At 36.0% G+C, this 26,928-nt stretch overlaps 1 protein-coding gene across 2 annotated transcripts in view; it reads right to left on the bottom strand.

Annotated features, from left to right (window-relative positions):
• Window positions 1–1,711: 1,711 nt before the first annotated feature.
• The window catches only part of ENPP1 (ectonucleotide pyrophosphatase/phosphodiesterase 1), a 66,711-nt gene continuing 41,494 nt past the window's right edge, over window positions 1,712–26,928 (bottom strand). The window contains exons 9-25 of one of the 2 annotated variants that reach the window (XM_004313331.4): window positions 25,814–25,923; window positions 24,371–24,436; window positions 23,991–24,063; window positions 22,731–22,839; window positions 21,620–21,751; window positions 19,472–19,503; window positions 18,587–18,714; window positions 17,263–17,332; window positions 16,307–16,394; window positions 14,667–14,836; window positions 13,776–13,827; window positions 12,253–12,407; window positions 10,580–10,709; window positions 9,414–9,494; window positions 8,443–8,575; window positions 6,684–6,846; window positions 1,712–5,095 (exon numbers count right to left, since the gene is read on the bottom strand). In XM_004313331.4, the coding sequence (XP_004313379.1) occupies window positions 4,925–5,095; window positions 6,684–6,846; window positions 8,443–8,575; window positions 9,414–9,494; window positions 10,580–10,709; window positions 12,253–12,407; window positions 13,776–13,827; window positions 14,667–14,836; window positions 16,307–16,394; window positions 17,263–17,332; window positions 18,587–18,714; window positions 19,472–19,503; window positions 21,620–21,751; window positions 22,731–22,839; window positions 23,991–24,063; window positions 24,371–24,436; window positions 25,814–25,923 (1,863 nt within the window). In that variant the 3' untranslated portion in view covers window positions 1,712–4,924. Of the gene's footprint in view, window positions 5,096–6,683; window positions 6,847–8,442; window positions 8,576–9,413; window positions 9,495–10,579; window positions 10,710–12,248; window positions 12,408–13,775; window positions 13,828–14,666; window positions 14,837–16,306; window positions 16,395–17,262; window positions 17,333–18,586; window positions 18,715–19,471; window positions 19,504–21,619; window positions 21,752–22,730; window positions 22,840–23,990; window positions 24,064–24,370; window positions 24,437–25,813; window positions 25,924–26,928 lie in introns of both variants that reach the window. The other variant, XM_073789604.1, reaches the window with a different exon arrangement.

Below are 26,928 nucleotides of genomic sequence, written 5' to 3'. Positions count from 1 at the left end.
AATTGTGTCAAGGTATAGAATAGTTTATGATTGAGAATTTTGAGATTTTTTAAATTGTGAAAATTTGAGCAATGAGATCTACTCATTGGACTGAGAAAATTTTGTTCTCATTTATTTAAAATTGTTTCAAGTTTTTATTAGCTTATCAACATTCAGTTCTGAGACCTGTTTTGCTTCCTTTATTTAAACCCAGCGCAATGCCATCTAAGTGTAGGCATAAATGATTTTTGATAGTGAAAAATACCTGGACATCATGGGACAAAATTATCAAGAGATGTAAAAATCTCATTTCCTGGATGTTTATTGAATTGTTTTGTATCTCTATTCTGTGAAAGCCAAAGTCGATTCTGAGTTCTGAATTTCTGATATATAATGAAATTGGATATGAGTTTTTAAAGTAATGTGTTAGATATCTTTATTAAAATCCTCAAATAGTCCCTTGAATTGAGGATTTGAGTGAAAGTATGAAGTTAAATTTAAAACAACCACGTTGGGGTAGGATTACATTGCTTCCTTCTGCCATCCCATGGGTATAATACCTATTCCAGAGATTCTTTCATTTCTAGTACACTAAAACGTATTTCATACCTCTACGGTTTCTGGTACAGATATGATTTCTAGCAAATATCTTTTCTTTCACTCATTATTTATCTATCACAGAAAGGATAAATGCAAAAATTTTATGTTGAAAAAAAATCTATGGAAGTTACAAGTTGGAGACTTTCCTCCTGGTTTCAGACCATTTGAAATACTGGAAAGATATTTATATATGCCTGTCACTCGCTGTTACCTAGAAGTATGACTAAATGTAATTAAAATAACACAAACAAGGATATAGGTCACAAATCAGAAACGGTTAACTCTGTGAACCTGAAATGAACTTCAGATCTTTTTTCCTCCTCCTGACAACACAGCTGGAGTTATTTGTCTACAACCCTTGTACTGAGCACCAATCCCTGGAGAAACACCACCACCCGCCCTTCCTGACCCCACCCTCCAAACACACACCCACGCAGGAAAGCAGCCAAGATTCTGTATATACAACTTTTATTTGTAAATTCACATTTCTTAGCTTAGAAACACTTATTCTATAGAAGTTTTTGGTTTTTGGGTTTTGTTTTTTTTTTCCCTACCTTACAATATTTAGACTGGCCAAAAAATCAGGGAAAATGCCCTTGGACTACAGCCATGATAAAATTTAACTTGGTGCTTATGAAAGCACCCACACACCAAATTCCTGTGACAGGCTTCAGCGTGAAGTATAATCACATTCAGTTTCGAAGTTCAAACAACAGTTTCAATTACAGATAAACACGTACCCACAGATCCGGGCTGGACAGTTATTGCAGCTAGTGGCAGAAAATAGTCGGGGGGGGGGGTGGCCGTAGCCTATCCTGGAGGACTCAGTGGTTCAGCTCTATCCCGGTGGGTCTTATCTCCTTAAACAGGACCAACCAGGCCAACTGGCCTAACCATGCTCTGCATACATCTTTACCCTGCTAGAACGTGAACATTCGTCTTCTTCCCCCTAAGGTTTGCCCTCTTTTCTCTGATTCTTGGAAATATCTTTAGGTTTCACCTGATTTTTTGCTCTGCCATGAATAAACTAACCAGCTAGAAAATTATGCATGAGAGTTACTTACCTCATTTAAGAAGTACTGACTGGAGGCATGGCAGCAAAATTAGGGATAAATAAAGGTTTTGCTGTGCATTTGAAAAGGAAAGAATAGCCTTTATTGAAAAAAGTAGGATACATACATTTCCATATATGATCATGTGAATTTACCATTCAAACTGGGGACTAGTCACATGTCTTAAGTAGATGAAAGAGTGCAAGAAAGGGTCTCTTTCAAGACAAGAGGAAAAAAAAGCATATTGTATAAGAGCAACCGAAAGCTAAGCAGGAACAGATGTGGATGCCTTTTCCTTTAAAGAATCAGCACAGAATTTATAGTCTGACATTTCCTTTAAGAACGGGAGATTAACAAAGTAAGAAAAATGAAATAGTTGTATATTGTAAGTTGGTCACAGTGACACTTCTAGAAAGTATCGGAAGTAGCAGTCAAGGGAAAAATGCCCCAAATGTATCCACCCAAGGGAGGCTAGAATGCCATTTTTTCACCTATTCACCTGCAGAGCTCCAATGCGTCCTTCAAGTCCTAGCCCAATCATTACCGCCTCTGGGAAGCCACTGCTGATACTGGCAAGCAGCACCCAGTGCCTGCTCTGTACTCCCTGGCACCCTGCCCATGGCTCCATCGTAACATTTACCATCTTTTAGGGATCACTTACACTTCTGCTACCTCCTCTCTCTCACCAAGACTGGAAGGATCGTAACTCGCTTTTCTCTGTATTCCTGCTGTCTGGCAAAGGAGAAAGGCATCTATCCATTTGATTAAGATCTGCTAAGATGCTCTATGTAGAGGTAACTGTGTCTGCATGTGTTTTGAAAAATATATAAAAATCAATGAGACACTTCTATAAAGAAGTAGATATCCTTCTGCTAAGTGCAGATAAAAATCTTCGTTATTATATATAAAACAAACATAGGAAGATTCTGAAAGGTGGAGAGGAGAAGGCAGACAGGCTAGGGATCTCGGGACCCAAGGAACAACACTGTAATGAGTTCTGCTGGGTTTTCTTTTAGTTCATATATGCCAGACTTGTTGCTGAAGAAGTCGGCAACCTGGAAATGTCAATGAGTACAGACAAAAAGAAGTCCCAAGAAAGGCCTGCTATCTCACCAGCCAAAGGACCAGAAGAGGAGTGGCCTAGCAAGGGAGAAAACAGTAACTGCTCCACTCCAACTACACACCACATAAAAGACCATGATCCCACCCATGCCAGCAAAGACAGTGGTTTGCCAGGTTGTGAAAAGGTGCCCCAAGTCCTCTGCCAGGATAGCATCAGACAAGACTGAGTAGGAAACTGGCAATTTCATTCCAACTTAGTGACAATAAAGTCTTCCCTGCCACCCCTGTCCACAACATCAGTGGAGACCACATGGGGGCAGTAACAAGGTGCCCTGCACATCTCAGCCAGGGAAGCATCAATGGAGACCCAGTGGGAAGCTGAATTCTCACCCTGCCTAGTAACAAGGGTCCCCTCTTACCCCATGTCAATAGAGGCTGAGTAAGGAACCTGGCAATAATGAAACAGTGCCCCCAATTCCCCTGCTAGGGTGATGACAGAGAAAGTCAGCTAAAACAGAAGGTTTAAATAAGATCCCTAGTTTCATACATAATCCCTAAAATATCCAGGTTTCAGCTGAAAATCATTCACTACAAGAACCAGAAAAATCTTTTTGAATGAAAAAAGACAATAGATGCGAACACAAAGATGACACACGTAGAAATTATCTGACAAGGATTTTACAACAGCCATCATAAAAATCTTCAGGAAGCAATTATGAACATGTTTGAAATAAATGCAAAAATGGAAAGTCTCAGCAAAGAGATAAAATTTCTCAGCAAAGAAATAAAAGCTACAAAGAAGAATCAAACGGAAATTTTAGAAATAAAAAAACACAATAGCTGAAATATAAAAATCAGTGGGTGGGCTCAACAGCAGAATGGATTAGACAGAGGAAAGAATCCGTGAACTTGTAGATAGAAAAATAGAAATTACCCAATCTGAACAACAAAGAAAAAAACAGACTGGGGAAAAAAAATGTACAGAACCTCAGGGATCTGTGGGACTAAAACAAAACCAATGAGACTTTCTAAATTAGTAAATAATTTTCAGATGCAAATTGTATTATCTAAATTAGGTCTTTGTGGCCCCTATGCTTTTGAAGAACAAGTATCATATGAAGGACAAATACAGATCTTTGTTGAATTAATATAGCACTTATATCAGACCCAAGTAGCCTAAAAGTGAATGTAGCTTTTGAAAGTCCACAGGTTGGTACTAAAGGGTATAGTCTACGAAGCAGAGAAATCAAGTTCATTTATCATGACTACCGAGAAGATATAAAATGATGGTAACACATTCTCTTCAAATCAATGGAACTTCAAACTGAACAGCTCAGAACAGTATAGCTCTGCTGCTGGTAGCATCGTTTTTTGTGCACAGAGGAAAACATTCCTACTATCTGGATGAAAAATGCCACCTTGCATGAGTTGACAAGCTCTGTGAAGCTTCACTAAGACAAGACACACTTTTAACAGTCTAAAACCACCATTTGGGGAGTTATTTTCAACCTATGTTAAATACCAGTGAGAAGGATGGGAGTATTTTTCTTCTTTGGTACACATGTTGAGTAAAATTTTATAAAAAAGATGTACTCAATACAGGTCTTCCCTCAAAGTTTAACTTGAAAGAATCATTAAATCTGAAGAAGCCCAGTCACAGTTAAAAAACAACACAGGATTACATACTTTGGCTTTTGAGGGGCTGTACAGAAAAGATAGAAATAGGGCCTCAAATATCATTGCTTCCATTAACTTTTATGATTAAAATTAAAATAAACTCCAAGTTAAAAAGAATCCAGAATCACTTTTCAATTCTTATGAAGAAACGAATGAAACATGGCCTATTCCAATCCTACTCATTAGTGTAGTGTTTGCCAGCAACATAGAAGTTTATTAATGATAGTAAGATTCAAACATCTGGTGTCCAGAGAATGTTCACAGCTACTTCTGCCCTTAAGAGAAGTAGAAGAGCAGTTTTAGGTATGGTCTGTCTTTATTCCCAAATCTGAACAATTCTTACACATTCAGACACGTGCGTGACTCAATAGGAACACTTTCCTACTGTTATGCGGAGGCCACAAGTTTCCCTGAGATGGTTGTGTATCACAAGAGGATTCCCAGTTCTAACTCTGGTCAACAGTCTCCAAACAATGCAATAGTGTAAATAGAGGATGTATAAAATAGAAGGTTCTTTCAAAAAGATTTATGGCGTGGTTCCGGAATAAAAAACATCAGCCTTCTTGGTTAAAGGTTGGCAAATGTGTTTTCAACTTTAAAATGTCTGAAATTGGCTCTTTTCTTTCTTGATAGAAGCTGAGTCCAGTGATGTGTTCAACATCTGTGATTCGAGCTCTGTGTCGCCTCAACAACTCTTCAACCCATGAGGATTCATGCTTCCCATGCTATGAGCGTGGGAAAGGAAGAAAAGTCACTGGAGAGCAGTCAATTAACCTTCCCTATGAACTTTCCATCTCCCCCATTTTAATCAGCCGTGACACCTTGGCTTTTAAATGGCATATACCACGAGAGTTGTTAGGCATAATCCCTGCTCTTGAGTAGCTCGCTATCTAATATGTACCATGCATGCTTGTTTAATAGATGTATCAAATCTGGGAAAAGTATATGTGGAACAGATGTTCCTCTATCACTTTGGTGCAAGAAACGTCAACAGTACGGGGTTAAAAAATGTTAGAAAACAGAAGCAACATGCCATGTAGAAAGAATATGGAAATTACCATAAAGAAACTTGGATTCAAGTCCTGTTTCTACCATTATCCTACCAGGTAAACTGAGGCAAGTTATTTAACATCTGAATCCTAATTCTCTTACCTGCACCCTCCTTACTGGGTTACTCTGAAGATCAAATGTAATGATGTGTGCAAATGCACTGTACAAACGCTAGTTCTTATCCGACTCAGTTATCTATGTGGTTGTGATGAAGAAAGGATTAGGGGAAGTGGTAAAACGCACTTTCATTTCTGGTGAGGTGGTGAAGTTTTAGCTAATACGAGATCGAAAAAGAATTAAAGCCTTAGGCTCTGGCACCTGGAAGCAGAGATGGTAGCTAAGGCAGGTAACAGGGATGGAAATCATACATCCATGTGTTGGTATACATTTTTCTGAAAATGGCTACTGGAGAAAGTCAGATGAAGAATATATCCACTGGTTGGTGTGCTATGATTATACTTTAAAGGCATACTTCAATAAAGGTTCATGTACCCTTAAGATAGTTAGTTGGAAATGGCAAATATAGACGTTTCACATAAAGAGGAACAGACCAATAATTTCCACTTTCCCATTAGCCTCCAATCATCCACTACCCAAAACTGCTGCTCCACTCGGTCTCCTCCTCTGCAGCAGTCCTCACTCTCTGACTCAATAGACTACTTGGCCAGTAGATATCTGCCATCTGTTCCAATATTTACAGGAATAAATAAAAAGTACACACAAGGGATCTGTTCTCTCAGGCCAATATCCAGCTAATCCTTAGTCACCATTTCTGTAAGTATGTGTGATACACCTTCAAATAATCCTCCTTCTGGATCACGTTCAATATTTAGTGTCTTCTAATTACACTGCCGTTATAGAATTTGTTAAACGCTTGTATTTAAGATATCGGTACCATAGCTTTTGGAATGTACAGATGGAAAAGAAACGCAGTGACTAATTCATGGCACTTAACATCACTGTGGTCAGTGAAATGTAAGCATAAGTCTATTGCTGCCTTTTTTTGCAGGGAAGGGCCCAGAATTCATACATGGATTTAATGGCTAAGCCATACGAAGTCACTAAGTTTTGACATTTTGATCTTACTGTTAGTGCTTTTAAGAGACAAGAATGATCTTCTCTGAAGATATGTCATCTTAGAGGGTCAAATTTAAAACCACCCTATAATTTCGAAGTACATGTATGTACCAGTTATGTTAGATATGACACACACAAACATATTTATGTATCAATGTTTAAGGTAAATTGAAAAAGGTTACTTACAGCACAGCTCTCACTGTTATCGGTCCTGTGAGGCAAAATGAAAGCCAAGGTATCTAGATTTTCACACTGTGATGGAGTCTGAGATGTATCTTTACAACTTGTGAGCACAATGAAGAAGTGAGTTGGAATCAGAATTTCTTGATTACGGATGATTCTGCTGTTTCTGTAAAATATGGTGATATTCACTTTAAGAAAGAACTATCTTCCTCTTATTGAATATTTCACTCAAGTATATTGTTAATATAATACATCCCAAAATAAAATTCAGTCAAATAATTAAACATACTGTAAGAAGCTAGTTATCATAATACCTCAACATTTTCTGCCAGATAGAGAAAGAATAAGAATTAGAAGACAGCTAAACACAATCCAAATAATGTGATTTCTATAGAAATTTATTAAACTTTGGATTTTTGGGGAGGTAATTCTACATTAACAAACTGAAATTGAGACACTAAAGAGAAAAATATCAATTTTGAATATGTACAACCAAGACTCTAAAGCATTACTGATAGTCTTTTATATTCTAGGCAGTTATGAACAGAGAGTGAAAGAGAACTGGTCTGGGACTTTTTTATTCTAGATCCTTCAGAGAACCTATGAATTCTCCTATGTTTTACCTGGATCTTCTTTCCTATCCCATAACTTTTTTTTTTTTAAATTGAAGCATATTCTCAAAGGTGTCCCAAGTGACACTTTTACCTCATCTTAATTCTGCCATTTCCTTTGGTCTCAAAACTAGACTTGTTTGAAATTTTAAAAAAAGACAACCTAGATTTGTTTGGGTGGTATTTTAGCATCTTTCAAAATTTAAGGTAGTGGTATCATTGTTTTTAAACATAATCGTATGTGGAACCATGATACATAAAATAGATGGAAACAGCGCGTTGGTTGAAGCTGTGAATGGGAAAGGTATAAGTTCTCTTCTTTACCCGTTCTACTGCTGTCATCTCTGAGGCATTTACGTGGGACCCTTATGCCTCAAGGGATATAGTAAAAACAACAACAAGAAAAATGTAATTTTACAAACTAAAGTGGTCACAGGTGTATGTGTGTAACAGTAATCCCTAAATCTGCCTGAGAGAGTGGTTCTCAGAAAGGGGCTGAATCTCAGTGGATGTTTCACTCTCTTTTTCTTACAGTCTGAATAGCAACAAAATTGCTCCCAAAAATATTGTTAATTATTGTTTTAATAAAGATTAACTAGTCTCTAAAATGTTCTGCCCCTCTCCTTTATAAAAACAGCACCACTGATGGCTTCTCAAGAAGGTCACTGTATCATTCCCCTCCCGGCAGAGTTGGGTAAAAGCTGTGACATTAGACCAGGGGCAACCCTGGGGCACTACCGCTTTATAAGCCTTCTGCTTCCTTGACTCGGGGTGCCTCCAGCCACACTATATCATTCTTCATCTTCTAATTGGCAGTATGCAAGTTGAGACAGTATCTTAACAACAGCCACACAGAGAGATTTTCAACACTGATGTTATCTTCTTAACAAAGGCAGAGTTCAGTATTTAATAGGAACTACAGAATTATTCATCTGAGCTGAGTGGGCGATAAACACTACTTTCATCTAAAAAATATTTAACACTGAGCAAAACATCAAAATTAATCAGATATTTCAAGGGGCTTCCAGCGTAATCAGGAATGTCATGTACATAAATATGAACAGTATCAGATAGAAAAGGTTCTGCTGACTCAGCTGGATGGTAATCTCACTTGAGAGCTGTTTTTAAGAGGAAATGAAATACGTTCTTACTGTTTCAGAGTCTCCAGGGAATCATAATGTCCGTCATAATCAAAATCAAAGACGGGACCACTGACAACATTGAGACCATTTCTTTCTTCAGCATACCTTTGCAGTAGGGTGCCATGAAAGTAGTGCCATGTAACTGAAACAAGGAGGAGGACAGTATAGTTTCAAAAGAACAAGGCGCCATGTTGTCATGTGAAATAAATCAACACCATGATTCCAAATTAGCATCTGTCATAATTAGGGATAAAGTCAAGTTTGGCCAAAAATACATTGTTCAGCTTTGGCCCTTGGAAGGACTAACCAGCAAATGCTGAATTCAACTCTATTTCAGCCATCCTTAAACATGTGCATTATCATGAAGCTGTGATCACACATCATCATTAAGCATAAAAAAAAAATCATGAACACAAACAAGGCAGGTTATTCAAATTTATTGTTAATATCTGAATTTTTCTGAAATATTCAAAAGCATTCTAGATGTAAATTAGAGTAAAAATTTCCTCGTATGCTCTATATTTTGAAATTCTGTATGTCACAAAGTATAAATGTGTACTTATTCTTATAAGAGTCAAGTATTGCAATAATTAATAATGATGTAAAATCTATTCCTTTTAAAATAAAAAACAACTATCAAGAACTTCCAAATAGTTAAATAGTACAATAGACTGAAATTTAATATATGTTAGTAGACCGTATTAGCTACATAACTTAGGAAGAACATTACATACTTTTTCCACCAGAAATGCTTGTAAACACTTAAGTACAAAGCATAATAATAACTATAGGAATATATCATAATTCTAATACTTGTAGAATTTTTTATGTACTGGTATTCTCAAAGTTAAACAAACCTATAAGAACATATCTGATGTTTAGTCATTTAATTTACAGCATCAGTCTTATTACATATAAATCATACCTATAATTTAGGGAAATTCATTGAAATTATGAGATATAAGATTAAAATTTTTTACCTTGAAAGCTCTGGTACATGGGCACTGTATTAGTAGTAAGCAATGCTTCAGAATATACTTGACTTGAACCTTTATTTAATTCTACAAAGAAAATAACAAGGTCAACTATTTCATTCTTCACAAATAACACCAGGAATTATACTTTCTCATGGGAGGCATTTAAAAACATCAGCTGAGTATCATCTTAAACTTGTAAAACTTTCCCAGGTACTGGGTCAAGGGGAAATGCAATGTGTTTGGTCAAGTCCCTTAAAAAAAACAAAATATTTGGATCTTTTCTTCTTCAAGATGAATTTATCAATGAAACAGAATCTTTAACATGAAGCTCCCAAATTAAACATATTCAAATTTTACCTCATTTGCCTTATTTCGACTAAAGTATATAGTGTTAACAATCTTCTTTCCTTAAACTCTCTCAGAGTGAAAAGAAAAAAAGAGAATATCTGGCTTCAGAACAACACCTACTAACTAGAAAAAACATCACAGGATGTCTGCCCCAAAATGCCGTACAAGGCTTCTTTGTATGGACTTCTGGCTTAGACCTGTCTATTTTTATAATGCAATAGCCAAGTTCTGACTTCGGAAGCTTGCTCTGGGGACTCGATTGGATATTGAGTGTATTTGAGCACCTGGAGGCTTCTGAGTTTTGCCTTTTTAGGACAGATTCAAATTGTCTTCTCATTCACATACAAGTCTGCCACTTGAAAACACAGAACACTTAACTTCCAAAAAAGCCATTCCCTGGGGGCCTTGTATCAGTGAAAGAACAAGCACACTTAGGCTCTCCCTTTACCTAATTCTTTGACAAGTCACATTCTTCTTTTCAAACAACAAAATGATATCTCCTTCCTAAGAACCCTGATGCAGCCTTCTGACCTGAGTTTTCCCAAATTCTGTCGAAAAGAAATGCAGAAAAGAAATGCGGAAAAGTGAAGAATGTTCTACCTACAGGGCCTGCACTAAATCCATCACCCTCCAAACAAAAGTAAAAAGGTTTCCAAAACTCAAGTTTTAGACACTTGACAATTTTCCCTAATAGTTCTATCTCCCATTCACAGTTTTCACCAATAAATAAACAAGACGTACACTGCCCCATAAGAAAGAAAAGGAAATGCAAGAGAGAGAGAAGATAAGGGAAAGGGAAGGCCAAAGAGGAAGAGACTTACGTGGTGGGGAAAGGAACCCATAACTCAGTTTAGTGTTATTTTTATAAAACGAACATTTATGGACAGGTCTAAGAGGAATTCGGAGATCCTGGTAAAGACAATTGGAAAAGTCTTCTGTAGAGAAACTAGCCTGAAGAACAAAATGAAAAGGACCATCAGGGATCAGGCATACGGAAGAAAAAGAGAGAGTTTTATAAATAGTTAAAGGTGAACCACAACATAAAATCATGGAGTTCTGGCTGTCGCTTCATGTCCTTCACCATTTTCCATTTTTCTGCGAGAGTATTCATCTTGCTTCTAACCGAAGTGTAAGAACTCTTTAAAATATTAGGGTATTAATCATATATGTGCAAATATTTTCCTACTATGTTGTGCTAATTTTGTTTATAATGTTTTTGTCTGCTCAGTTTCAAACTTTTGTGTAGTGAATTGCTGATTTTTAGAGATCAGACTCTTTCATATCCAACACAGCCACAACAACAAAAGTAGTGGGGCTTAGGGGGTGGAGAAAAGCCACTGAACAGCAATTCGATATGAAAATCTCAGGAGTAGTGATGACTCTGAATTTTTGCAGCTTTCATTATATAAGAAGACTGAAAATTCAGAGTCCAAGAACACCATAATTAAGGTATTAAACAACAATAAATAGGATGGGGACCTACAAAACACTGGGTAAACTGCTATATACTACAAAGTCAAGTAAAATGTGTTTAAAGTGTTTGAAGATGCTCTTTAAAAATTAAAAATCAAATTAAGGTAAAAACATGTTAATATGTGAAATGTCTGTGTGTATTCAATACACCGAAATTACATATATATACACGTCTCCCTATCTTTTTATTTAGCAGTCTTAGTGAGTAGTAACAAAAGCTCTGTTTTTAAAATCTAACTGCTACAGTCAACTAAGCTCTCTCAAATCCCCTTTCCATCCCTTAAGGGCATCCTATAGCTTGCCAGACATTTTCAGTTTTTGAAAATCTGGTCAGCCTAGTTTAAAACTTCACTTCCGGATAAGATCTAAATCTCATCTCCTCCCCCCATTCTCTTTCTCAAGGCCTATTTCCTTCATCATTTATCTTTCTACCACTGCACCCAAGGGATGAGAGTGAGGGGGAATGGTGGTCTTATTCTGGGATATTTTCCCCTACTTCTTTCAAAGCCAAACTCTTCTAGTCTGGGTGGTAGACAGGATCCCTGACCTTTCCCTGGTTTGGTGTGGGTGTCTTCCTATAGGTGGTATACACAGTGAGGTAAGTGAACTTTAATGGCCTTCTCCATCACTGAGGACCCCCTACGATTTGGGCAGCCAAGGGAGATCCTTGTACTTACACAGCTATGTATTTTGAGATAAATTGATTGTAAAACTGAGTTCATTAAATTAGAAATTAGAATCATCAAATATTAAAACTGAGAAAAAACAAAAGCAAGGGAGAAATCTTCACTGCACACCCTCATTTCACAAAAGAAGTTTGCTCTGAGTGTCAAAGTCACGTAGCTAGTTAGCAGCAGAGCTAGAACCAGAATCTAATTTTTCTGACTCTCAGTTCAGTGATCTTCTAATTTGGGAACTGATTACAGAGCCAAGATTGACAGTGAGAAACTATGCTTTCAATGTTTTGCTTAATGATAATACAAAATAACCACACAGAGATAAAGAGGTGACAAATACTTGCATTTCTGTCGACGGTGTAGGCTGTCCAAAGGGGCATCAGGATGTCATGGCTGTAACCACTCACAAACTGGTGCTGGTAAAGCAGACAGACAGTGCTGTTCTTCCAGAGAACTCTGGGTCTTCCATAAGGTAGAGTGCCACGCTTAATGGCCTTCTCTTGGGTCACAGGGGGAAAATGAAACCACCATTCAAATATACTTAGTGTGCCTGATATGATAATACATAATGATACACTGATCTAATTCTTTCCTCTACTTAACCCTATTGAAAAATTATTTGTAACTATAAAATTAAACTAATTACAAAGAGCAGAACTATAAACAATTTACGATAAAAGGAGTTCACTGCAGTTTTTGCCTATGAAGATTCTGAAAGATCAATGTAATACTAAGATATCACAAGACACTACATGAAATTGCTAGGAATTTCAGCAATTAGGACTTAAATTATATTACTAAAATACTTTAACATTGTCTTTATTACTTATTTTCCAGGATACACTACAGAAGGAAAATTTTCTGGATGATGTGTGTACCTGGAAAGCAAAAGTTCAAAACTGAAATGATGAGACTACACTGAATGAAACAACAGTAGTATGTATACCGTTTACTGCCCCTTTTTCCAAGCATCAGATGCTTTTTTAGAGTTCATTGTATACATCATTGAATTTAATTCTTATAGAGCCCTAAGAATTAAGGTTATATGCCCATTTTATAGATGAGAAAACAGCAATTTATAGGGAGTAAATGCTTTTTCAATGGACATACGGTTCCTAAGCTCATATTCAAACCCATATCTGCTCAGTTCCAAGGTGTCACTTTTCACCACAAAACTTTGCCACCATGGGGCCATCAGAGATTTCTCTAATCTGAACATTTACAGAGATTTTATATAGAGAAGTTCTATATGAACAGAACTTCATTCATATAAATGAATGCAGAACTTCATTCATTCTGCATATATGAATGCATAATTCACCTTTTTATTCCAGCAAGAAAAAGCTGTGAGCCAAGTAACTTAAGGGTCAGAGACTGTGTCAAAGTGATACTTAATATCCACATTTCATCAGCTGCCTGCATATTCTTAACTTTCATTCAAAAGTTATGAAGAAATAACTTTAGATAAATAAATCAATTTATACTCCCTTATAATTAACTAAGAATTAGGTAAGATAGAAAGCTAATGGGTATTTTAAATGGAAATCTGAGGATCTATTATTATAATAGTGTATAAACCTATAAATATCTTCAAAATCTCAAAACACTCCACTAAGTTCATAAAGAGTGATTCAGCTTCCACTAATTATATTACATGCTGTTTCCACTGTAAACACGCCTTCTTTCCTTATGACTAATAGTCTAGACTATCAAGCAAAGAAATCTCTCCGGTTCATCAGGTGGTCCTCCATTACCACCTTATTTTGTTGGTTATTCCCAAACAATGACCCAAAACTAATTCTGTGGTTCACAGTGTTGAGAAAAAGCTTGCTTCCACATCCCAGGCTCAAGACTAAGCATGCCTTACCTTCTGCCATCGTCAGATTCAACTGTGTCTGAAAATCCACAATTGGCAAAATCTAAAAAATTAATGATACAATTTTTAAGGACTGAGAAACATGCTTTCATTTTGTAATAAATGAATTTTACAGTATTCCACCATAGAACAAAGATAAATTTAAAATCATTTTGTGCAAGTGAAAGTTATTTTTTTTGAAGAAGAGATAAAAGAATAGGGATAACAGTTGCAAAAAGACAAAATTGTTAGCATAGCATAACACAAGTCATCGAAAACAAGAATGTACTTGCTGCTTTATAATTCTTATCTCTACTCTAACAGTCTTTATAATTAAACCTAAAATTAAACCTAAAACAAAATGGAAAGCATAAGATGAACTACTCAAATGTCTATTTTTATGGACACTATCAATTTTGTTCATAACTTGTCATATATTTTCATCTCCTTACAACAACTGTATATTATGATAGGAGTAAAAAAGGAAAAGTGTCATAAATCCATTTCGTGCCAAAAACTGATATTTTCCCTCTAAATTTAAAATAGGTTGGGATGTATTTTAGAAAAGGAATATTGTGATTGGTTCATAAAAGACCTCACTGCTAGGATATCAGCACGGATTCTGGGATTCAGGACATTTCATGACTCGGCTAGACCTCTCCCAGCCTGCAGCCAATTCAAGTCTCGACACAGGGGGATAAAAATAGAGGGAGAGTGCAAACACCCGGAGCAGGAAAAATAAATAATAAGAAGGTCGGCACGTGTCACTGGAATTGAAAATAAATATATGTTTACTCCCACTCATAAATTTTAACTTAATCATTATGTATTTCTACAACATATGCTATGCAGAGGGTGTTAAAAAATCATACCCACTGGGCTAAACTTCTTGGGACTACTTACCGAGGGATCACACGAGCAATCAAGGCTCTCCCTGGGGGCTCCTGTGAAGGGGCACTGGACCAAGGAGCGGAATTCTTTGGGATGCTTTGGGGTATAAACAGGATTCTTTAGAAGGTGGTTAAGGCTTCCATGAGTTCCATTATTAGGAGCTGGTGTCAAATTCAGTAAATCTGCATAATTTCAAGAATGGTAAATAAAGATTTACTTAGAAATTTCCAAACGAAATAAATAGTAGACTTGCACTATGAATTTTATCTTTTAAAGCCAAATCTATTTAAGAGTCCTTAACTCTTTACCTAAAATAAAACTATAACTCTCTCTCTCTTAGGTTGTAGAGTATTTATGACCATGCTATTCTCAATGGAAATACTGATACGCATGCTGTACTTCTCTATAAAAATTTCTAAATTTTAGTGTATACAATAAATATAGTTATCTCCTGTTGAATGCTTATTATATGCCGATCAGTATGCTAATATATTTTTCTTACTTAATCCTCAAAACAATTTAATAAGTGATTGTCAATACCTGGTAGATGAGTACAGGCAGACCTCATTTCACTGTACTTCATTTTACTGCACTTCAGAGACACTGCATTTTTTACAAATTGGTTTGTGGCAACCCCACATTGTCAGATGATGGTTAGCATGTTTTAATAATAAAGTACTTTTTAATTAAGGTATGTACATTGTTTCTTTAGACAGAAGCTATTGCACACTTAATAGACTACAGTATAATATAAATGTAACTTTTATATGCACTGGGAAGCCAAAAAAATCACGTGACTTGCTTTATTACAGTATTCACTTTACTGCGGTGGTGTAGAACTGAACCTGCGATTTCTCTAAGGTGTGCCTGTAACCAGAGTGCTTAGCTCAAGATTTCAAGCTACTAATGTAGTAGACCTAGGATTCAAAACCAGCTCTGTCCAAGTCTAAGACTCACGCTCTTGAAAATAATGATGGCAAACACTTATACACTAAAGCGCTTATTATATGCCAGGCACTGTTTAAGTGCTTTAGGATATACTAACTCATTTAAGTACACAGGCTCTCACTAAAATAATTATACTTAGAACATATTTAAGGTTTTACAAATGCCCAGTATTGTTATCAGAAAAAGGAAGTAATATTTAAAATGCAATACTCAACCATAAAAGTACTAATTTGGAAGGTACAGAGTCAACTAAGAACATATTCAATATGTCCTCCTCCATTTCTATAACCTTGACATTGCCATCCATTCAACTATTATTGCTACCAGAGGATCCACCTGTTTTGTCTACCTTTCACAACCCCAAACTCTTTTCTCTGGCTTCCACCCTGATCTGGTTCAACTGTCATTTAATGAAGTCCAGGGCCTGGCAAAGTACTGGGCGCTTGGGATGTACAGACCTCCCTACTCTGAGTGCTGTACTTTACCACTGTGCAGTCTAGTGCAAGGAACAGGTCAGTCATCAGATGATTATGTTCTGCACATTTTTTCAATGACTCTAGGTCAGGAAGAAGAAAGGTGGAAATATAAGGGTCTGTCTTGCCGTATCATCACTTCCAGAAAGGTGCCCAACATGTGACCTACTTTTGATAATCCTATTCCAGCTCTGTGTTCAGAAGGGAGAAAAGATGCCTGTTCACACTTACCACACATTAAGTTATAGACTTCAATATTTTCAAAGGAGTCAACTTCAATGCCATGCTTGAATCCAGGTCCGTAGCCAATAAAGAGGGCCTACGTTGGCCAGAAAAGAAACAGTTTATCTACTCATTTCAGTTATGTATGGAGTTGGTCACCAAAGAGGTATTTTATATCTTCCCCATTGTACATATATAAACTGGTTATATTACGGTAAGTGGAAAAATACTGTGCCCAGTGGACTTTCTAGGATATTATTTTAACCCCTGTTGCACTTTTAATCCAAGGACATCTAGGTTATTTTTCTTAACTGCATTATAATTCCTAACGTGACAATCAGAACAGAATGATGATGAAATCTTTTTTCAATGGTGAAATGGGATCTAAATCTCATTCTTCCCACCACACACAGTGCCGTAGGGATCAAATCAGAAAATTATTATGAGTATATTTTGAAATTTTTAAAGTGCCAGGTAAATGGAAGGCATTATTATCTTGGGGGCGGCCGTGCTGCGTAGCTTGTGGGATTTTACTTTCCTGACCAGAGACTGAACCCAGGCCCTCAACAGTGAGAGCACGGAGTCCTAACCACTGGACCATCAGGGAATTCCCAGCATTATCTTTATTTGAAACATAACTATGATATCTTTTCACCTATTAAATTACTGGCTTTCATTTACTGTGGAGCAACATTCTTAATGAAGCACAAATACATACAAAATAATTACTAGAAATTTAGTATGAGGTATAAGTCACATTCATAAAACATGAATATAAATATTTAACAAAATTCTATTAATTTATTTAATGTCCAAAGTAAAACAGCTACATGAAATTATAAGCTTCATTAATTCTCATTCAAGACATATAATGACAGTCTATGATTTTAAGTCTAAAACTTTATATATCAGTTTTTTTCTTCAGATGTAAACTATAATTTTTACTGTATAATAGGTTTACTCACTTGCATATTTGAAAATGCATTGTCAGAGCCGTGAAATCCACCTCCACAATATTTCCTTTCTGAAGTATTCCTAATTTTCACATAATATAAATTAACAATGTAAAGTCCATTCATAAAGCAAAACTGACAATCATGACATTATTTCCATTAATAAAGAGTAACTATTCTTTAATATATTTCTTTAATATTTTTGTACATTTTTTAATATTCTTTGATAAAAAATAAGTAACTATTGTTAAGCGAATCAAAAAAAAAGTAAGTAAAACCACTTGTCTTTGAAAAGCATTAAGGGACAGCCACCTTTATCTTTCATTTTGTAGACGAATCAATTATAAGCAATATGGTATAAAGGAGAAAACCATTAGCATGGTTTTGAACCCTAACCGTACTATTTACTCAGCTGTGACTTTGGCGATTTAATTATCTTCTCGTGGTTTCAATTTGTCATGCTGGGTTTATAAAAATTAAACGGTTTGTACTAAAGAAGTGCTTAGAACACAGTAGATGCTCACTAATATTAGTTCTCCCATGAAGGTAAGGACCTCCTCTTCTTTCATATTCTTTTTCTAAACACTGAAAGCACAGCTCTCTAATAAAGCAGAGACAGTGCAGTTCTGTTGACTGAATTCTGGTTCCCTGCTTAGGTTTTGCTGGACAGGGGTATTTATCATCCCTGGCTTCCTGGCAACCATACAGAGTTAATGATCAAGTTTTGAGATATTAACAATACGAACCATCCAAATAATTTGCTGAACACACCAATAAACTGAGGTTTATTAATGGACTAGTATAACAAGAATGAAAAAACAGCTTTGTCTAATGAAGAAGGTAATGGCTCATTATTATAAAGAGTTTTGCCAATTATTTGTCAGACTCTGAAGGTATTATTAGGCACAACTGTAACATGCAGAAGAGATACAATGGCAAGTGGTTACACAAATGTGGAGCATAAGAAATAATCAAGACGGATGTGAGGGGACAGAGCAGTGGTTCTCAGCTGGAGGTGACTCCCCTCCCCAGGGGACTTCAGGCAATGTCTGCAGATATTTTTGGTTGTCACAACTACAGAAAAGGTGTTTTTTCATCTAGTGAGTAGAAGCCAGGGATGTTTTCAAATATCCCACAACAGACAGGACAACTCCCCAACCACAAAGAATTATCTGATCCAAAATGTCAATAGGCCAAGGTTGAGAGACCCTGGGATAGAGTGAAGAGAATCATATTTGTAGTTTTCATATAACGACATCATTGGAAAGGGCCTAATCGTTACCTTGAATTACTACAAGATCAAGCTAAGTTTACCTGGGAGATTGTCAGAACTTACAATGCAAGTTGCCACTGAGGGTCCAAATAGAATGTCAAGGGCTCAATCCTGTCACTTTTGGCAAAGTGCAAACGCTTGGGTAAGAAATGTTTCAGGTAAGGTTTGAAGTGCTGGTTTGGTTCCTGGCACTGAAATTGTAGAAGGCAAAGAAAAACCATTATTTCCATATTTTCATAAGTGTAAACTTCCCTTGAAATTGCTTCCTAACTCCATATGAATTTTTTCTCACAAACATTTAATCAGTATGCCCAACAAGTCACAGATGCAAATAACCTGAGTTCTTACTAGCGATATAAAGTACAAGTTGAATATTCCCAACTATTGAATATTCTTATTTTTCTAGAAAAATCATAATTATTACATAAGAGTCCCAGGATGCTTAGATTGAGTCACTCATTTACCTTTGTGTTATTACTGATGATCATATTTTCAAACACTCTTATAACAATTTTAAGAATTTTCTTTAAAATCTTAAGAATTTTCTATCAAGTAAAAACATGTAGTATAGATAAATCAGCACTAGGACAAAAGCTTATTTTAAAAAATAGGCATAAGAAAGACTGGTAGAAAATACCTCATAATGCTAACAGTGTTTATGGTAGTACAGCTCTAGGGTTTTCCCTTCTATTGTTTTCAGTTATTTCTTGTACTGTCATATAAATTTAACAATGTCAATAAATAAATTCGTAAAATTTTAGAAACCTACATTATTGGGGTATGTCCTTAAAGATCTTTAAAAACTACAGAGCATTTAAATGTTGGCCCAGATACTCAAAAAATTAGATTAAATTCTACAATCCCAAGAACAAATACTGAAACTTTCTTCTAAATATATTTTATACAAAACTAGTAATAACAAAGTAATGGGGGAAAAAAGATACTCACAGAAAGGTTTTTGGCAATGCCTTCATAATTAACTGAAGGGGGGCAAAGGTAAGAATTAATAGTTGAATGGTATGCTACCATTAGAAATAAAAATAATACAAAAAATATATAATGTCAGACTCAAACCCTATATTTAAATACCAAAGCTGGTTTCAAACCCATCATTTAAATCAGGGGTCCCCAACCCCCAGGCCACGTACCGGTACCGGTCTGCGGTCTGTTAGAAACTGGGCCACACAGCAAGAGGTGAGCAGCGGACTAGTGAACAAAGCTTCATCTGCCGCTCCCCATCGCTCCCCACTGCTCGCATTACTGCCTGAACTATCCCCCCTCCCCATCCGTGGAAAAATTTTCTTCCACGAAACCAGTCCCTGGTGCCAAAAAGGTTGGGGACCACTGATTTCAATTATTATATATTAGCCATTGACAGGAATAAGACAGATCTTTAGGAACCACCCAACCTCCACTACCACCATGCCTGTGAAATTATGTCCTATTGTTAAGTGAAAAGGCAAGTTATAGAACATCAGTTCACCCATCTGTCATTCATATGTGTGTCCATTCATCCATCTGCCTGTCCATCTGCCTATCCATCCATCCATCTATCTGTCCATGCATCCAAATATCTATCCATCCTTCCATCCACCCATCTAGATCCTGTATAATGTCACTTTGTAAAAATTAAAATGAATGTGTTTTACATATACATAGCAAATACCTGGGAAGATACATCCCAAATCTAAGTATTTATCTCTAGAGAGAGGAAATGAGCTGTGAATTAGGGGGATCTAGGGTGGAAAACTGTTACTTTTTACATACCTTGATATTCAAGGATAATTCCAGAATTTCCAAATAAGGACATAGGGGGATTTAGAAGTGAGGGCAGGTAGAAGAGCTCTGAAACTGAATTTTCACAGCAAGCCCACAGTGTACTTACTTAGTGTATTCTGTGATGTAAACAGTAACTGCCCAGCTCCCTACGATTCTTTTAGCTATACTTTACATAAGTTTGAGAAAATTATCCAGATAAAAGAATATGTACTGTATATATATTTTAATGTGTGAATGTAGACACAGAGATATGTAATTTTTACTTGAAATTGGGAAACTTAGGGGCCTAATTGAGATAAGGGTGTGGCTAAGCTTAGCCATTCTATCCTAAACATCTCTGGGGACTGCCATTGCCCGTATAGTTTTATAACAGGTTTTCTAACAATCATGTACTACTTTAATAAATTTTTTAAACACTAATTAAAACTTGTTATTGTACAAGTTAGTGTCTGTGCTTTGGGTTACTATGTTAATATATTTGCATAACTATTTTCCTGCAGGGAAATCTACTTCTTCTCATGAATATTCAACAGTATCTACTGAAACATATAGCACTGCATATACCCAAACCTAATCCAATGCTGACGACTGCCAGAAAAGCTCTTTTCTCTTTCCATTTCAAAGGTAATTGTAACAAAAAGATAAACAAAACTGCCCTTAGTATTTGCGAATTACCAAGGATGGTAATCAAAAAGAGGGGTATAATAGAGGTGCAATCAGTTCTGAAATAGGCTTGACTTTCAAAAGAATGAATATTTAAAATTTCTTGGTAGTTTAGTTTGAGTACAACATGGGGTCAAGAGAGAATGTGAAATTTCTTCTTCTCTATTCAAAAAACACATTCTCATTGTTTTTTGGAACACTTTAAGAAAGTCATTTCTGAGAATAGAAATTAGTTGCTTATAGAATTAATCATCTCTGCCAGCATTCCTCCTCATAATGGAATATTATCCTATAACATCGGTAAATTATTTTAATGAAATGACATTAATTAAAGTTGAATAAATGTAGTCGAACTTTTCTCTTAAGTTTTTATTTTTCTAGTACAAGTAATCTTGAACCCAACACAAGCAAAAGATACAACGATAACATAAAATTGTACCAAGTTCATCAAATAATATTCTTAGCCATGAATAACAGATAAGTGGTTAGACTTGTGCCCTCACATCTAGTTCCATAAAATCCCAGAAGATCAGCCCTGGAGATTTAATCATGAAAAGGAAATTAACTGATCCTCTTTAATTTAGAGACATAATGATTCTGAGGAATGTATTGTGAATATAATCATATTCAAAATTATCATAGAGATATACTTACATGAATAGTATTTATCTGGTACATCAGAGGGTCTCAATCGAGCTGCAGGTCCATATATAACTTTAACATTTTTAATATCCCCCAGATATTTACTCAGATACACATATTTCTTACAACTGCCTTGTTCCATGCCTAGGAGAAAAAAAATCCCCAAACATGTTACAACTTTAATAAAAAACATTTAACATGTAGGACAGAATTTCTTTCCCTTCCAGAATTTAAATCAATAAACATGAGGTCAGCACTCATGACAGCTGAACATCTAATAGGTAAGACACAGAATTTCATGTATATCTACCACGTCACTTAAAAAAAAAATTTTCCCTTTCCTTCATCCAAAATTAGTGTTTCTTCTTATTTATATATTACAGTATCTTTATGTGAGTGATGAGGAATATCACAGTTTTAGACTGAATATGAAAGCGTAGTTACTTTCTCAGAATCACCTAGCATATTAACTATGAGTATAAAACTCTCAACCTCATTCCAGGACTGGGGGCTTCTTTAGGATACAGCTTCTTAGGACTGTTTCTAGAAATAGTTTTCAGTAATTATTTCTGAAGTAAACAATAATAACAACAAAAACAAACAAACAAAAAGAACGTCTTTCCTATTTTCTTGTATATACATTGCTTTTACAGTCCCAAGGCTAAACACATACATGTTCTAAAGGTCACAGTAAGTAAAAGTTAACTTAAAATATTGCCAAAATTAATACATACTGCTTTTAAAAGTCAGCTTTATCATGCTAGAGAAAACAGAAGCAGCACATAATAATCTATTCAAATTACACCTAAAATTTTTAGAGTAGATTTACCAAAATTTAATATTAAAAAAATTGTTTTAACTCTCCAAGTTCCTGGTGTAATCCCACCCCAAATCAGGAGATGAGTGCATTGTGGTTAATAGGCTCTTAGGTTTCTGTGAATTCTACGTTTCACTTGTGATTTATATTTAATGTAGTATTTTCTAAAGGCTTTCTACAAGAAATCACATTTAAAAGAAAGAATTAACTACAAAAGTCAGAGGAAATAATAAAACAATAATCAATCAAGTAAACTTCTGGGGGCACCATTTAACCTGAAGGAAAAATGATGCAAATTCAGGTTACCGTGATCTGAGATAAGGATGAGGTTCAAACATCTATGCAAGTTCAACTCTTTTAGACCATCCATCAGCATGCCAACCATGTTGTCAACCCTCTGCAAAGCTCTGATGACCTAAGAAAGGGAAATAACCTCATGTCATGCAGTTAAAAGTATTCATGAAATGCTTCTTATAGTTCTATGTACTTAATTTTTTAAAATTAAAATTAAAATTCTAGGAATACAGCCCATTGTTTCCATACAAACTGTATTATTTTGCATATGAATATCACAAGGACACAGAATGGTGTATGATTTTGGCAAATTACCTCTGGCTCTTCTCTCCTCCTCTCTCCGGGCAAAACCACGGGAGGCAAATTCTTGTGCAGTTTTGCCTGTGTCTTCGGTACTGTATCAAAACAGTCTAACCTTTATCTATAGTCTGTGTATTTCACTGTATTATGAAACAACCTCTTTCAACATGGTCTTTCTTTCACTCAAAGATATCCAAGCAACATGGACTGGAATTTTTAAGTATGAAGATAAAGTGGGTTTCGATGAGCCAATAATACTAGCGTTTAACTGAGTTTATAAATTGATGAACATGATTTGAAAAGCGATGGGCTCGACCTTGACTGAAGATGAAACAGAAAAGCAGGTACTTTGGGAAATCTTTAGTGAATAGAAAAAATAGCACTGGTCTTAAAACTTATGTGATCTGATAATCAATTACAAAATGATCCTTAGACTTCTTATAGCCAAACTGACCTAGACACAGGTCTTAATAGTGAAAGAATAAAAATTATACTAGCATCTGGCCAACTGTTCGAACCAAGATAAGAACTACAGGAAACTTCCATTTGTCTAATTATGACATGGCCGCACTGACGGCCACACATCTCCCACCCCTAAGAAGGAGCATTTCTACTTAGCTGAAGGACAGAATCAAAGCAAGGGCATGTGGGTTGTTAACTACACTGAAATTACTGGAGATAGGTTTTGATGGAAAGAGTACAAAGGGTGGAGTGTGACAAGTCTCATTTGAAATTGAAAATATAGAATTTAACTCATCACTGGTTCCATTTAACACTGTAGATAACGTAAAACAATGCTCCCAACTCTTTTTGATTAAAGTGCATCTTTTGGTTTAATAAAAATGTGCTTAATACTCACTCTTTCCAGAAATCATGGATTCTTATAGAATGGTCTAGAAACCTGCTTCAAAGCAAGGTTCAGTTAGATATTACCAGGTTTAATGAAGTAATCACTGATAAAAATGTACTTACTTCACTGCTGACTGGTCCATAAGAGTGACCTGAAGAATCTGGTTCTTCTAAATACAGAGTGTAAAAGTGTGGTCTAAATCAAACAGTATCAAAATGTAATATTTTACGAACACATTGTAAAACAGAATAGAAAGAATAATTCAACAACTGATAGTGAATAAAAGTTAATACAACACTGGGGTAACATTTCTAAAATTGCTGAGAAATGATTTACATGTTTAGAGTTCTTCAAAAGGTGGCTGTAATAGGACACTAAAGAGTTAATTTGGATATAAAACATCATAGCCAATAGCAAAGTTTTCCTGTCATCTGTTTAAAATATTCTGACGTTTTTATAAAACAAAGGAGTATTTTATGACAGAAATTAATCGTCTACATACCTTTCATCTTTAGGAAGCTGCAGCCACTTAAGAACAGCTAAAATTCTTTCTTCAAATGGTACTGAACTAATATGAAAGATAAACAAAATGAAAACAAATCTGTGACAACTGTTTGGGTTTAAGGTATAAATGTGTGTCTCACTGAAAATTGCATTCAGAGAGACTAAAACAATTCAAGGCATCAAATGTGTTCCAAGCAATGTAAGAGTTTCATCTGAAAACTTAAAATTGTTTTCTCGACAAAGAAACGAACATTAAATTTTACACATATGGAAGTTGTAGCCAGGTTTAAAAGATTTGCTTCCTATACTCTACCTCAGGATCTTACTCCTGGACCTGAGAATAGCAATTGCTATGGCATGAATAACCCATGCGTCAATACACTCTTCAAAGAGGACCTCACGAAGAACTCACTCATTGACGACTCTTAGTAAAATTGGGAAGTGGACACCTAATGAGCAGACAGTTCTCCAGGCAACAATTTCTGGGCAGAATTAACGACACCTTCCTGTGGGCACAGGATTTTGCTTACACGTCTCCATCAGAGTGCTTGCCCAACCTCAAGTACACTTAGTTGTACCTTGAGAAGGTCTCTATCAGACCTTGAGAAGCCAGAGAACATATATCACTACTCTTCAAATCCCCCAGGCCTAGGACAGTGCCTGTCACATAGAATCTCAATAACCATCTATGGAATGAAACTAACGGCAAATAACAAGGTGCCCGTGTGTTCCCTAAGGAATAAACAACAGCATAAGGTCACCATAGAAAATCATTATGCATTTCTTGTTTGGAATTTATGAACTTTTCCTTTCGTCCCTCAAATACATTATCGTATTGATTTTATGACATAATTTCCCAAGTGAGAGACGAAACTATTTTGCTAGTCTCCCTAAAATGATCCAAAGAGAGTTTTCCAGAAAAGAAGTTTCTGGTTTTTTCGTGGTACCTCATGGATTTTGAATATCACAGGGAGGTTACTTCAATCACTTCTCACATTAAATGGAACGTTTAACAAAGTAATTTGAAAATGCAAATCCAGGGGTACCATTAATATCTTCTTTTAAATAATATTTCCAGATACCAGAGAGTCACTCCTACCTGTGTCCCTTTAATACTTTCACCTCCTTCTCCTCGTTCTTTCTCCCTAGAGTGAAAATGTGCAGGACCTCTACTTTCACCAGGACTTATCTTATTCCTGCCCAAAGATCTGAATGCAAACTCTAACATGTTACCAGTGCTTTCTAGAAAACCTCCAGGAAAAAACTCGTCATAGTTTTACTGTCTATCTATCATCCATCTAAAACTCTTTGAGACAGAGTTCTTATTCTGACAGGTCTCATTTTTCAAACAACATATCATTCAAATGCGAGAACTCAGGCTATGGTAAGAAAATAAAAAATTCTATGTTATAGGTCCTAGAAAAAGTACAGCTATACATACCCATTATACACCTTATAGATGTCTGGGAAAATTCCATTAATTTTCACATCTGATCCTGGCCAAAAAAATGTGCCCGTCTTCAGGCCTTGATATTTAGCTGTAAGCCAAATCTGGGGAAGCCAGTGAAGGAAAGTTAGGAAATTATGCAAGCATTCATTTCTTAGGAAAACATCTGTTCACGCAACCCCAATGCTTTCCTCCCAAATGCTAGAGTGTTTTTGACGTTAATAAGCTCCAGCAGTTAGACTACAAACTAACAATGTAATATGACTGTGAACAGCAGCAAAGAGAAATTAAATAATCAGAAATTAACCTAAAAAATATGAACAGTTGATAACTCCTGCAACTTTTATAGTCATACTTCTACTTAATAGGTTCCTTTTTTTTTTTTTTTTTTTTTTGGTACGCGGGCCGCTCACTGCTGTGGCCCCTCCCGTTGCGGAGCACAGGCTCCGGACGCGCAGGCTCAGCGGCCACGGCTCACGGGCCCAGCCGCTCCGCGGCACGCAGGATCTTCCCTGACCGGGGCACGAACCCGTGTCCCCTGCATCGGCAGGCGGACTCTCAACCACTGCGCCACCAGGGAAGCCCCCTTTTTTTTTTTTTTAGCATCTTTATTGGGGTATAATTGCTTTACAATGGTGTGTTAGTTTCTGCTTTATAACAAAGTGAATCTGTTAAACATATACATATGTTCCCATATCTCTTCCCTCTTGCATCTCCCTCCCTCCCACCCTCCCGGTGGTCACAAAGCACCGAGCTGATATCCCTGTGCTATGCGGCTGCTTCCCACTAGAATAGGTTCCTTCTTAAAAGAAGAAAAATTCATGAAAGGAAAAAGAAAAGAAAAATTTACAAATATACATATCTTTAACTTATTGACATTTTCGCTTATGTAACTAACATTTATTAAGCACTTATTATTGCCAATTACAGTTCTAAATAGTATTCTAGATTATTAATTCAACTAATCAATGAATTAATTCAACTAATAGCATCCTAGATTATCAATTCAACTAATCATCACAATAACTCTATGAGGTAGTTAACAGTATTTACAGTATTATTTACAGTACAGATATGAGAAAATTGAGGCACAGGAAGAATAATTTACC

The sequence above is a fragment of the Tursiops truncatus genome, chromosome 12 (genome assembly GCF_011762595.2).
Source record: "Tursiops truncatus isolate mTurTru1 chromosome 12, mTurTru1.mat.Y, whole genome shotgun sequence".
Classification (NCBI taxonomy): domain Eukaryota; kingdom Metazoa; phylum Chordata; class Mammalia; order Artiodactyla; family Delphinidae; genus Tursiops; species Tursiops truncatus.
This window is presented reverse-complemented; position numbering and strand designations above follow the sequence as displayed.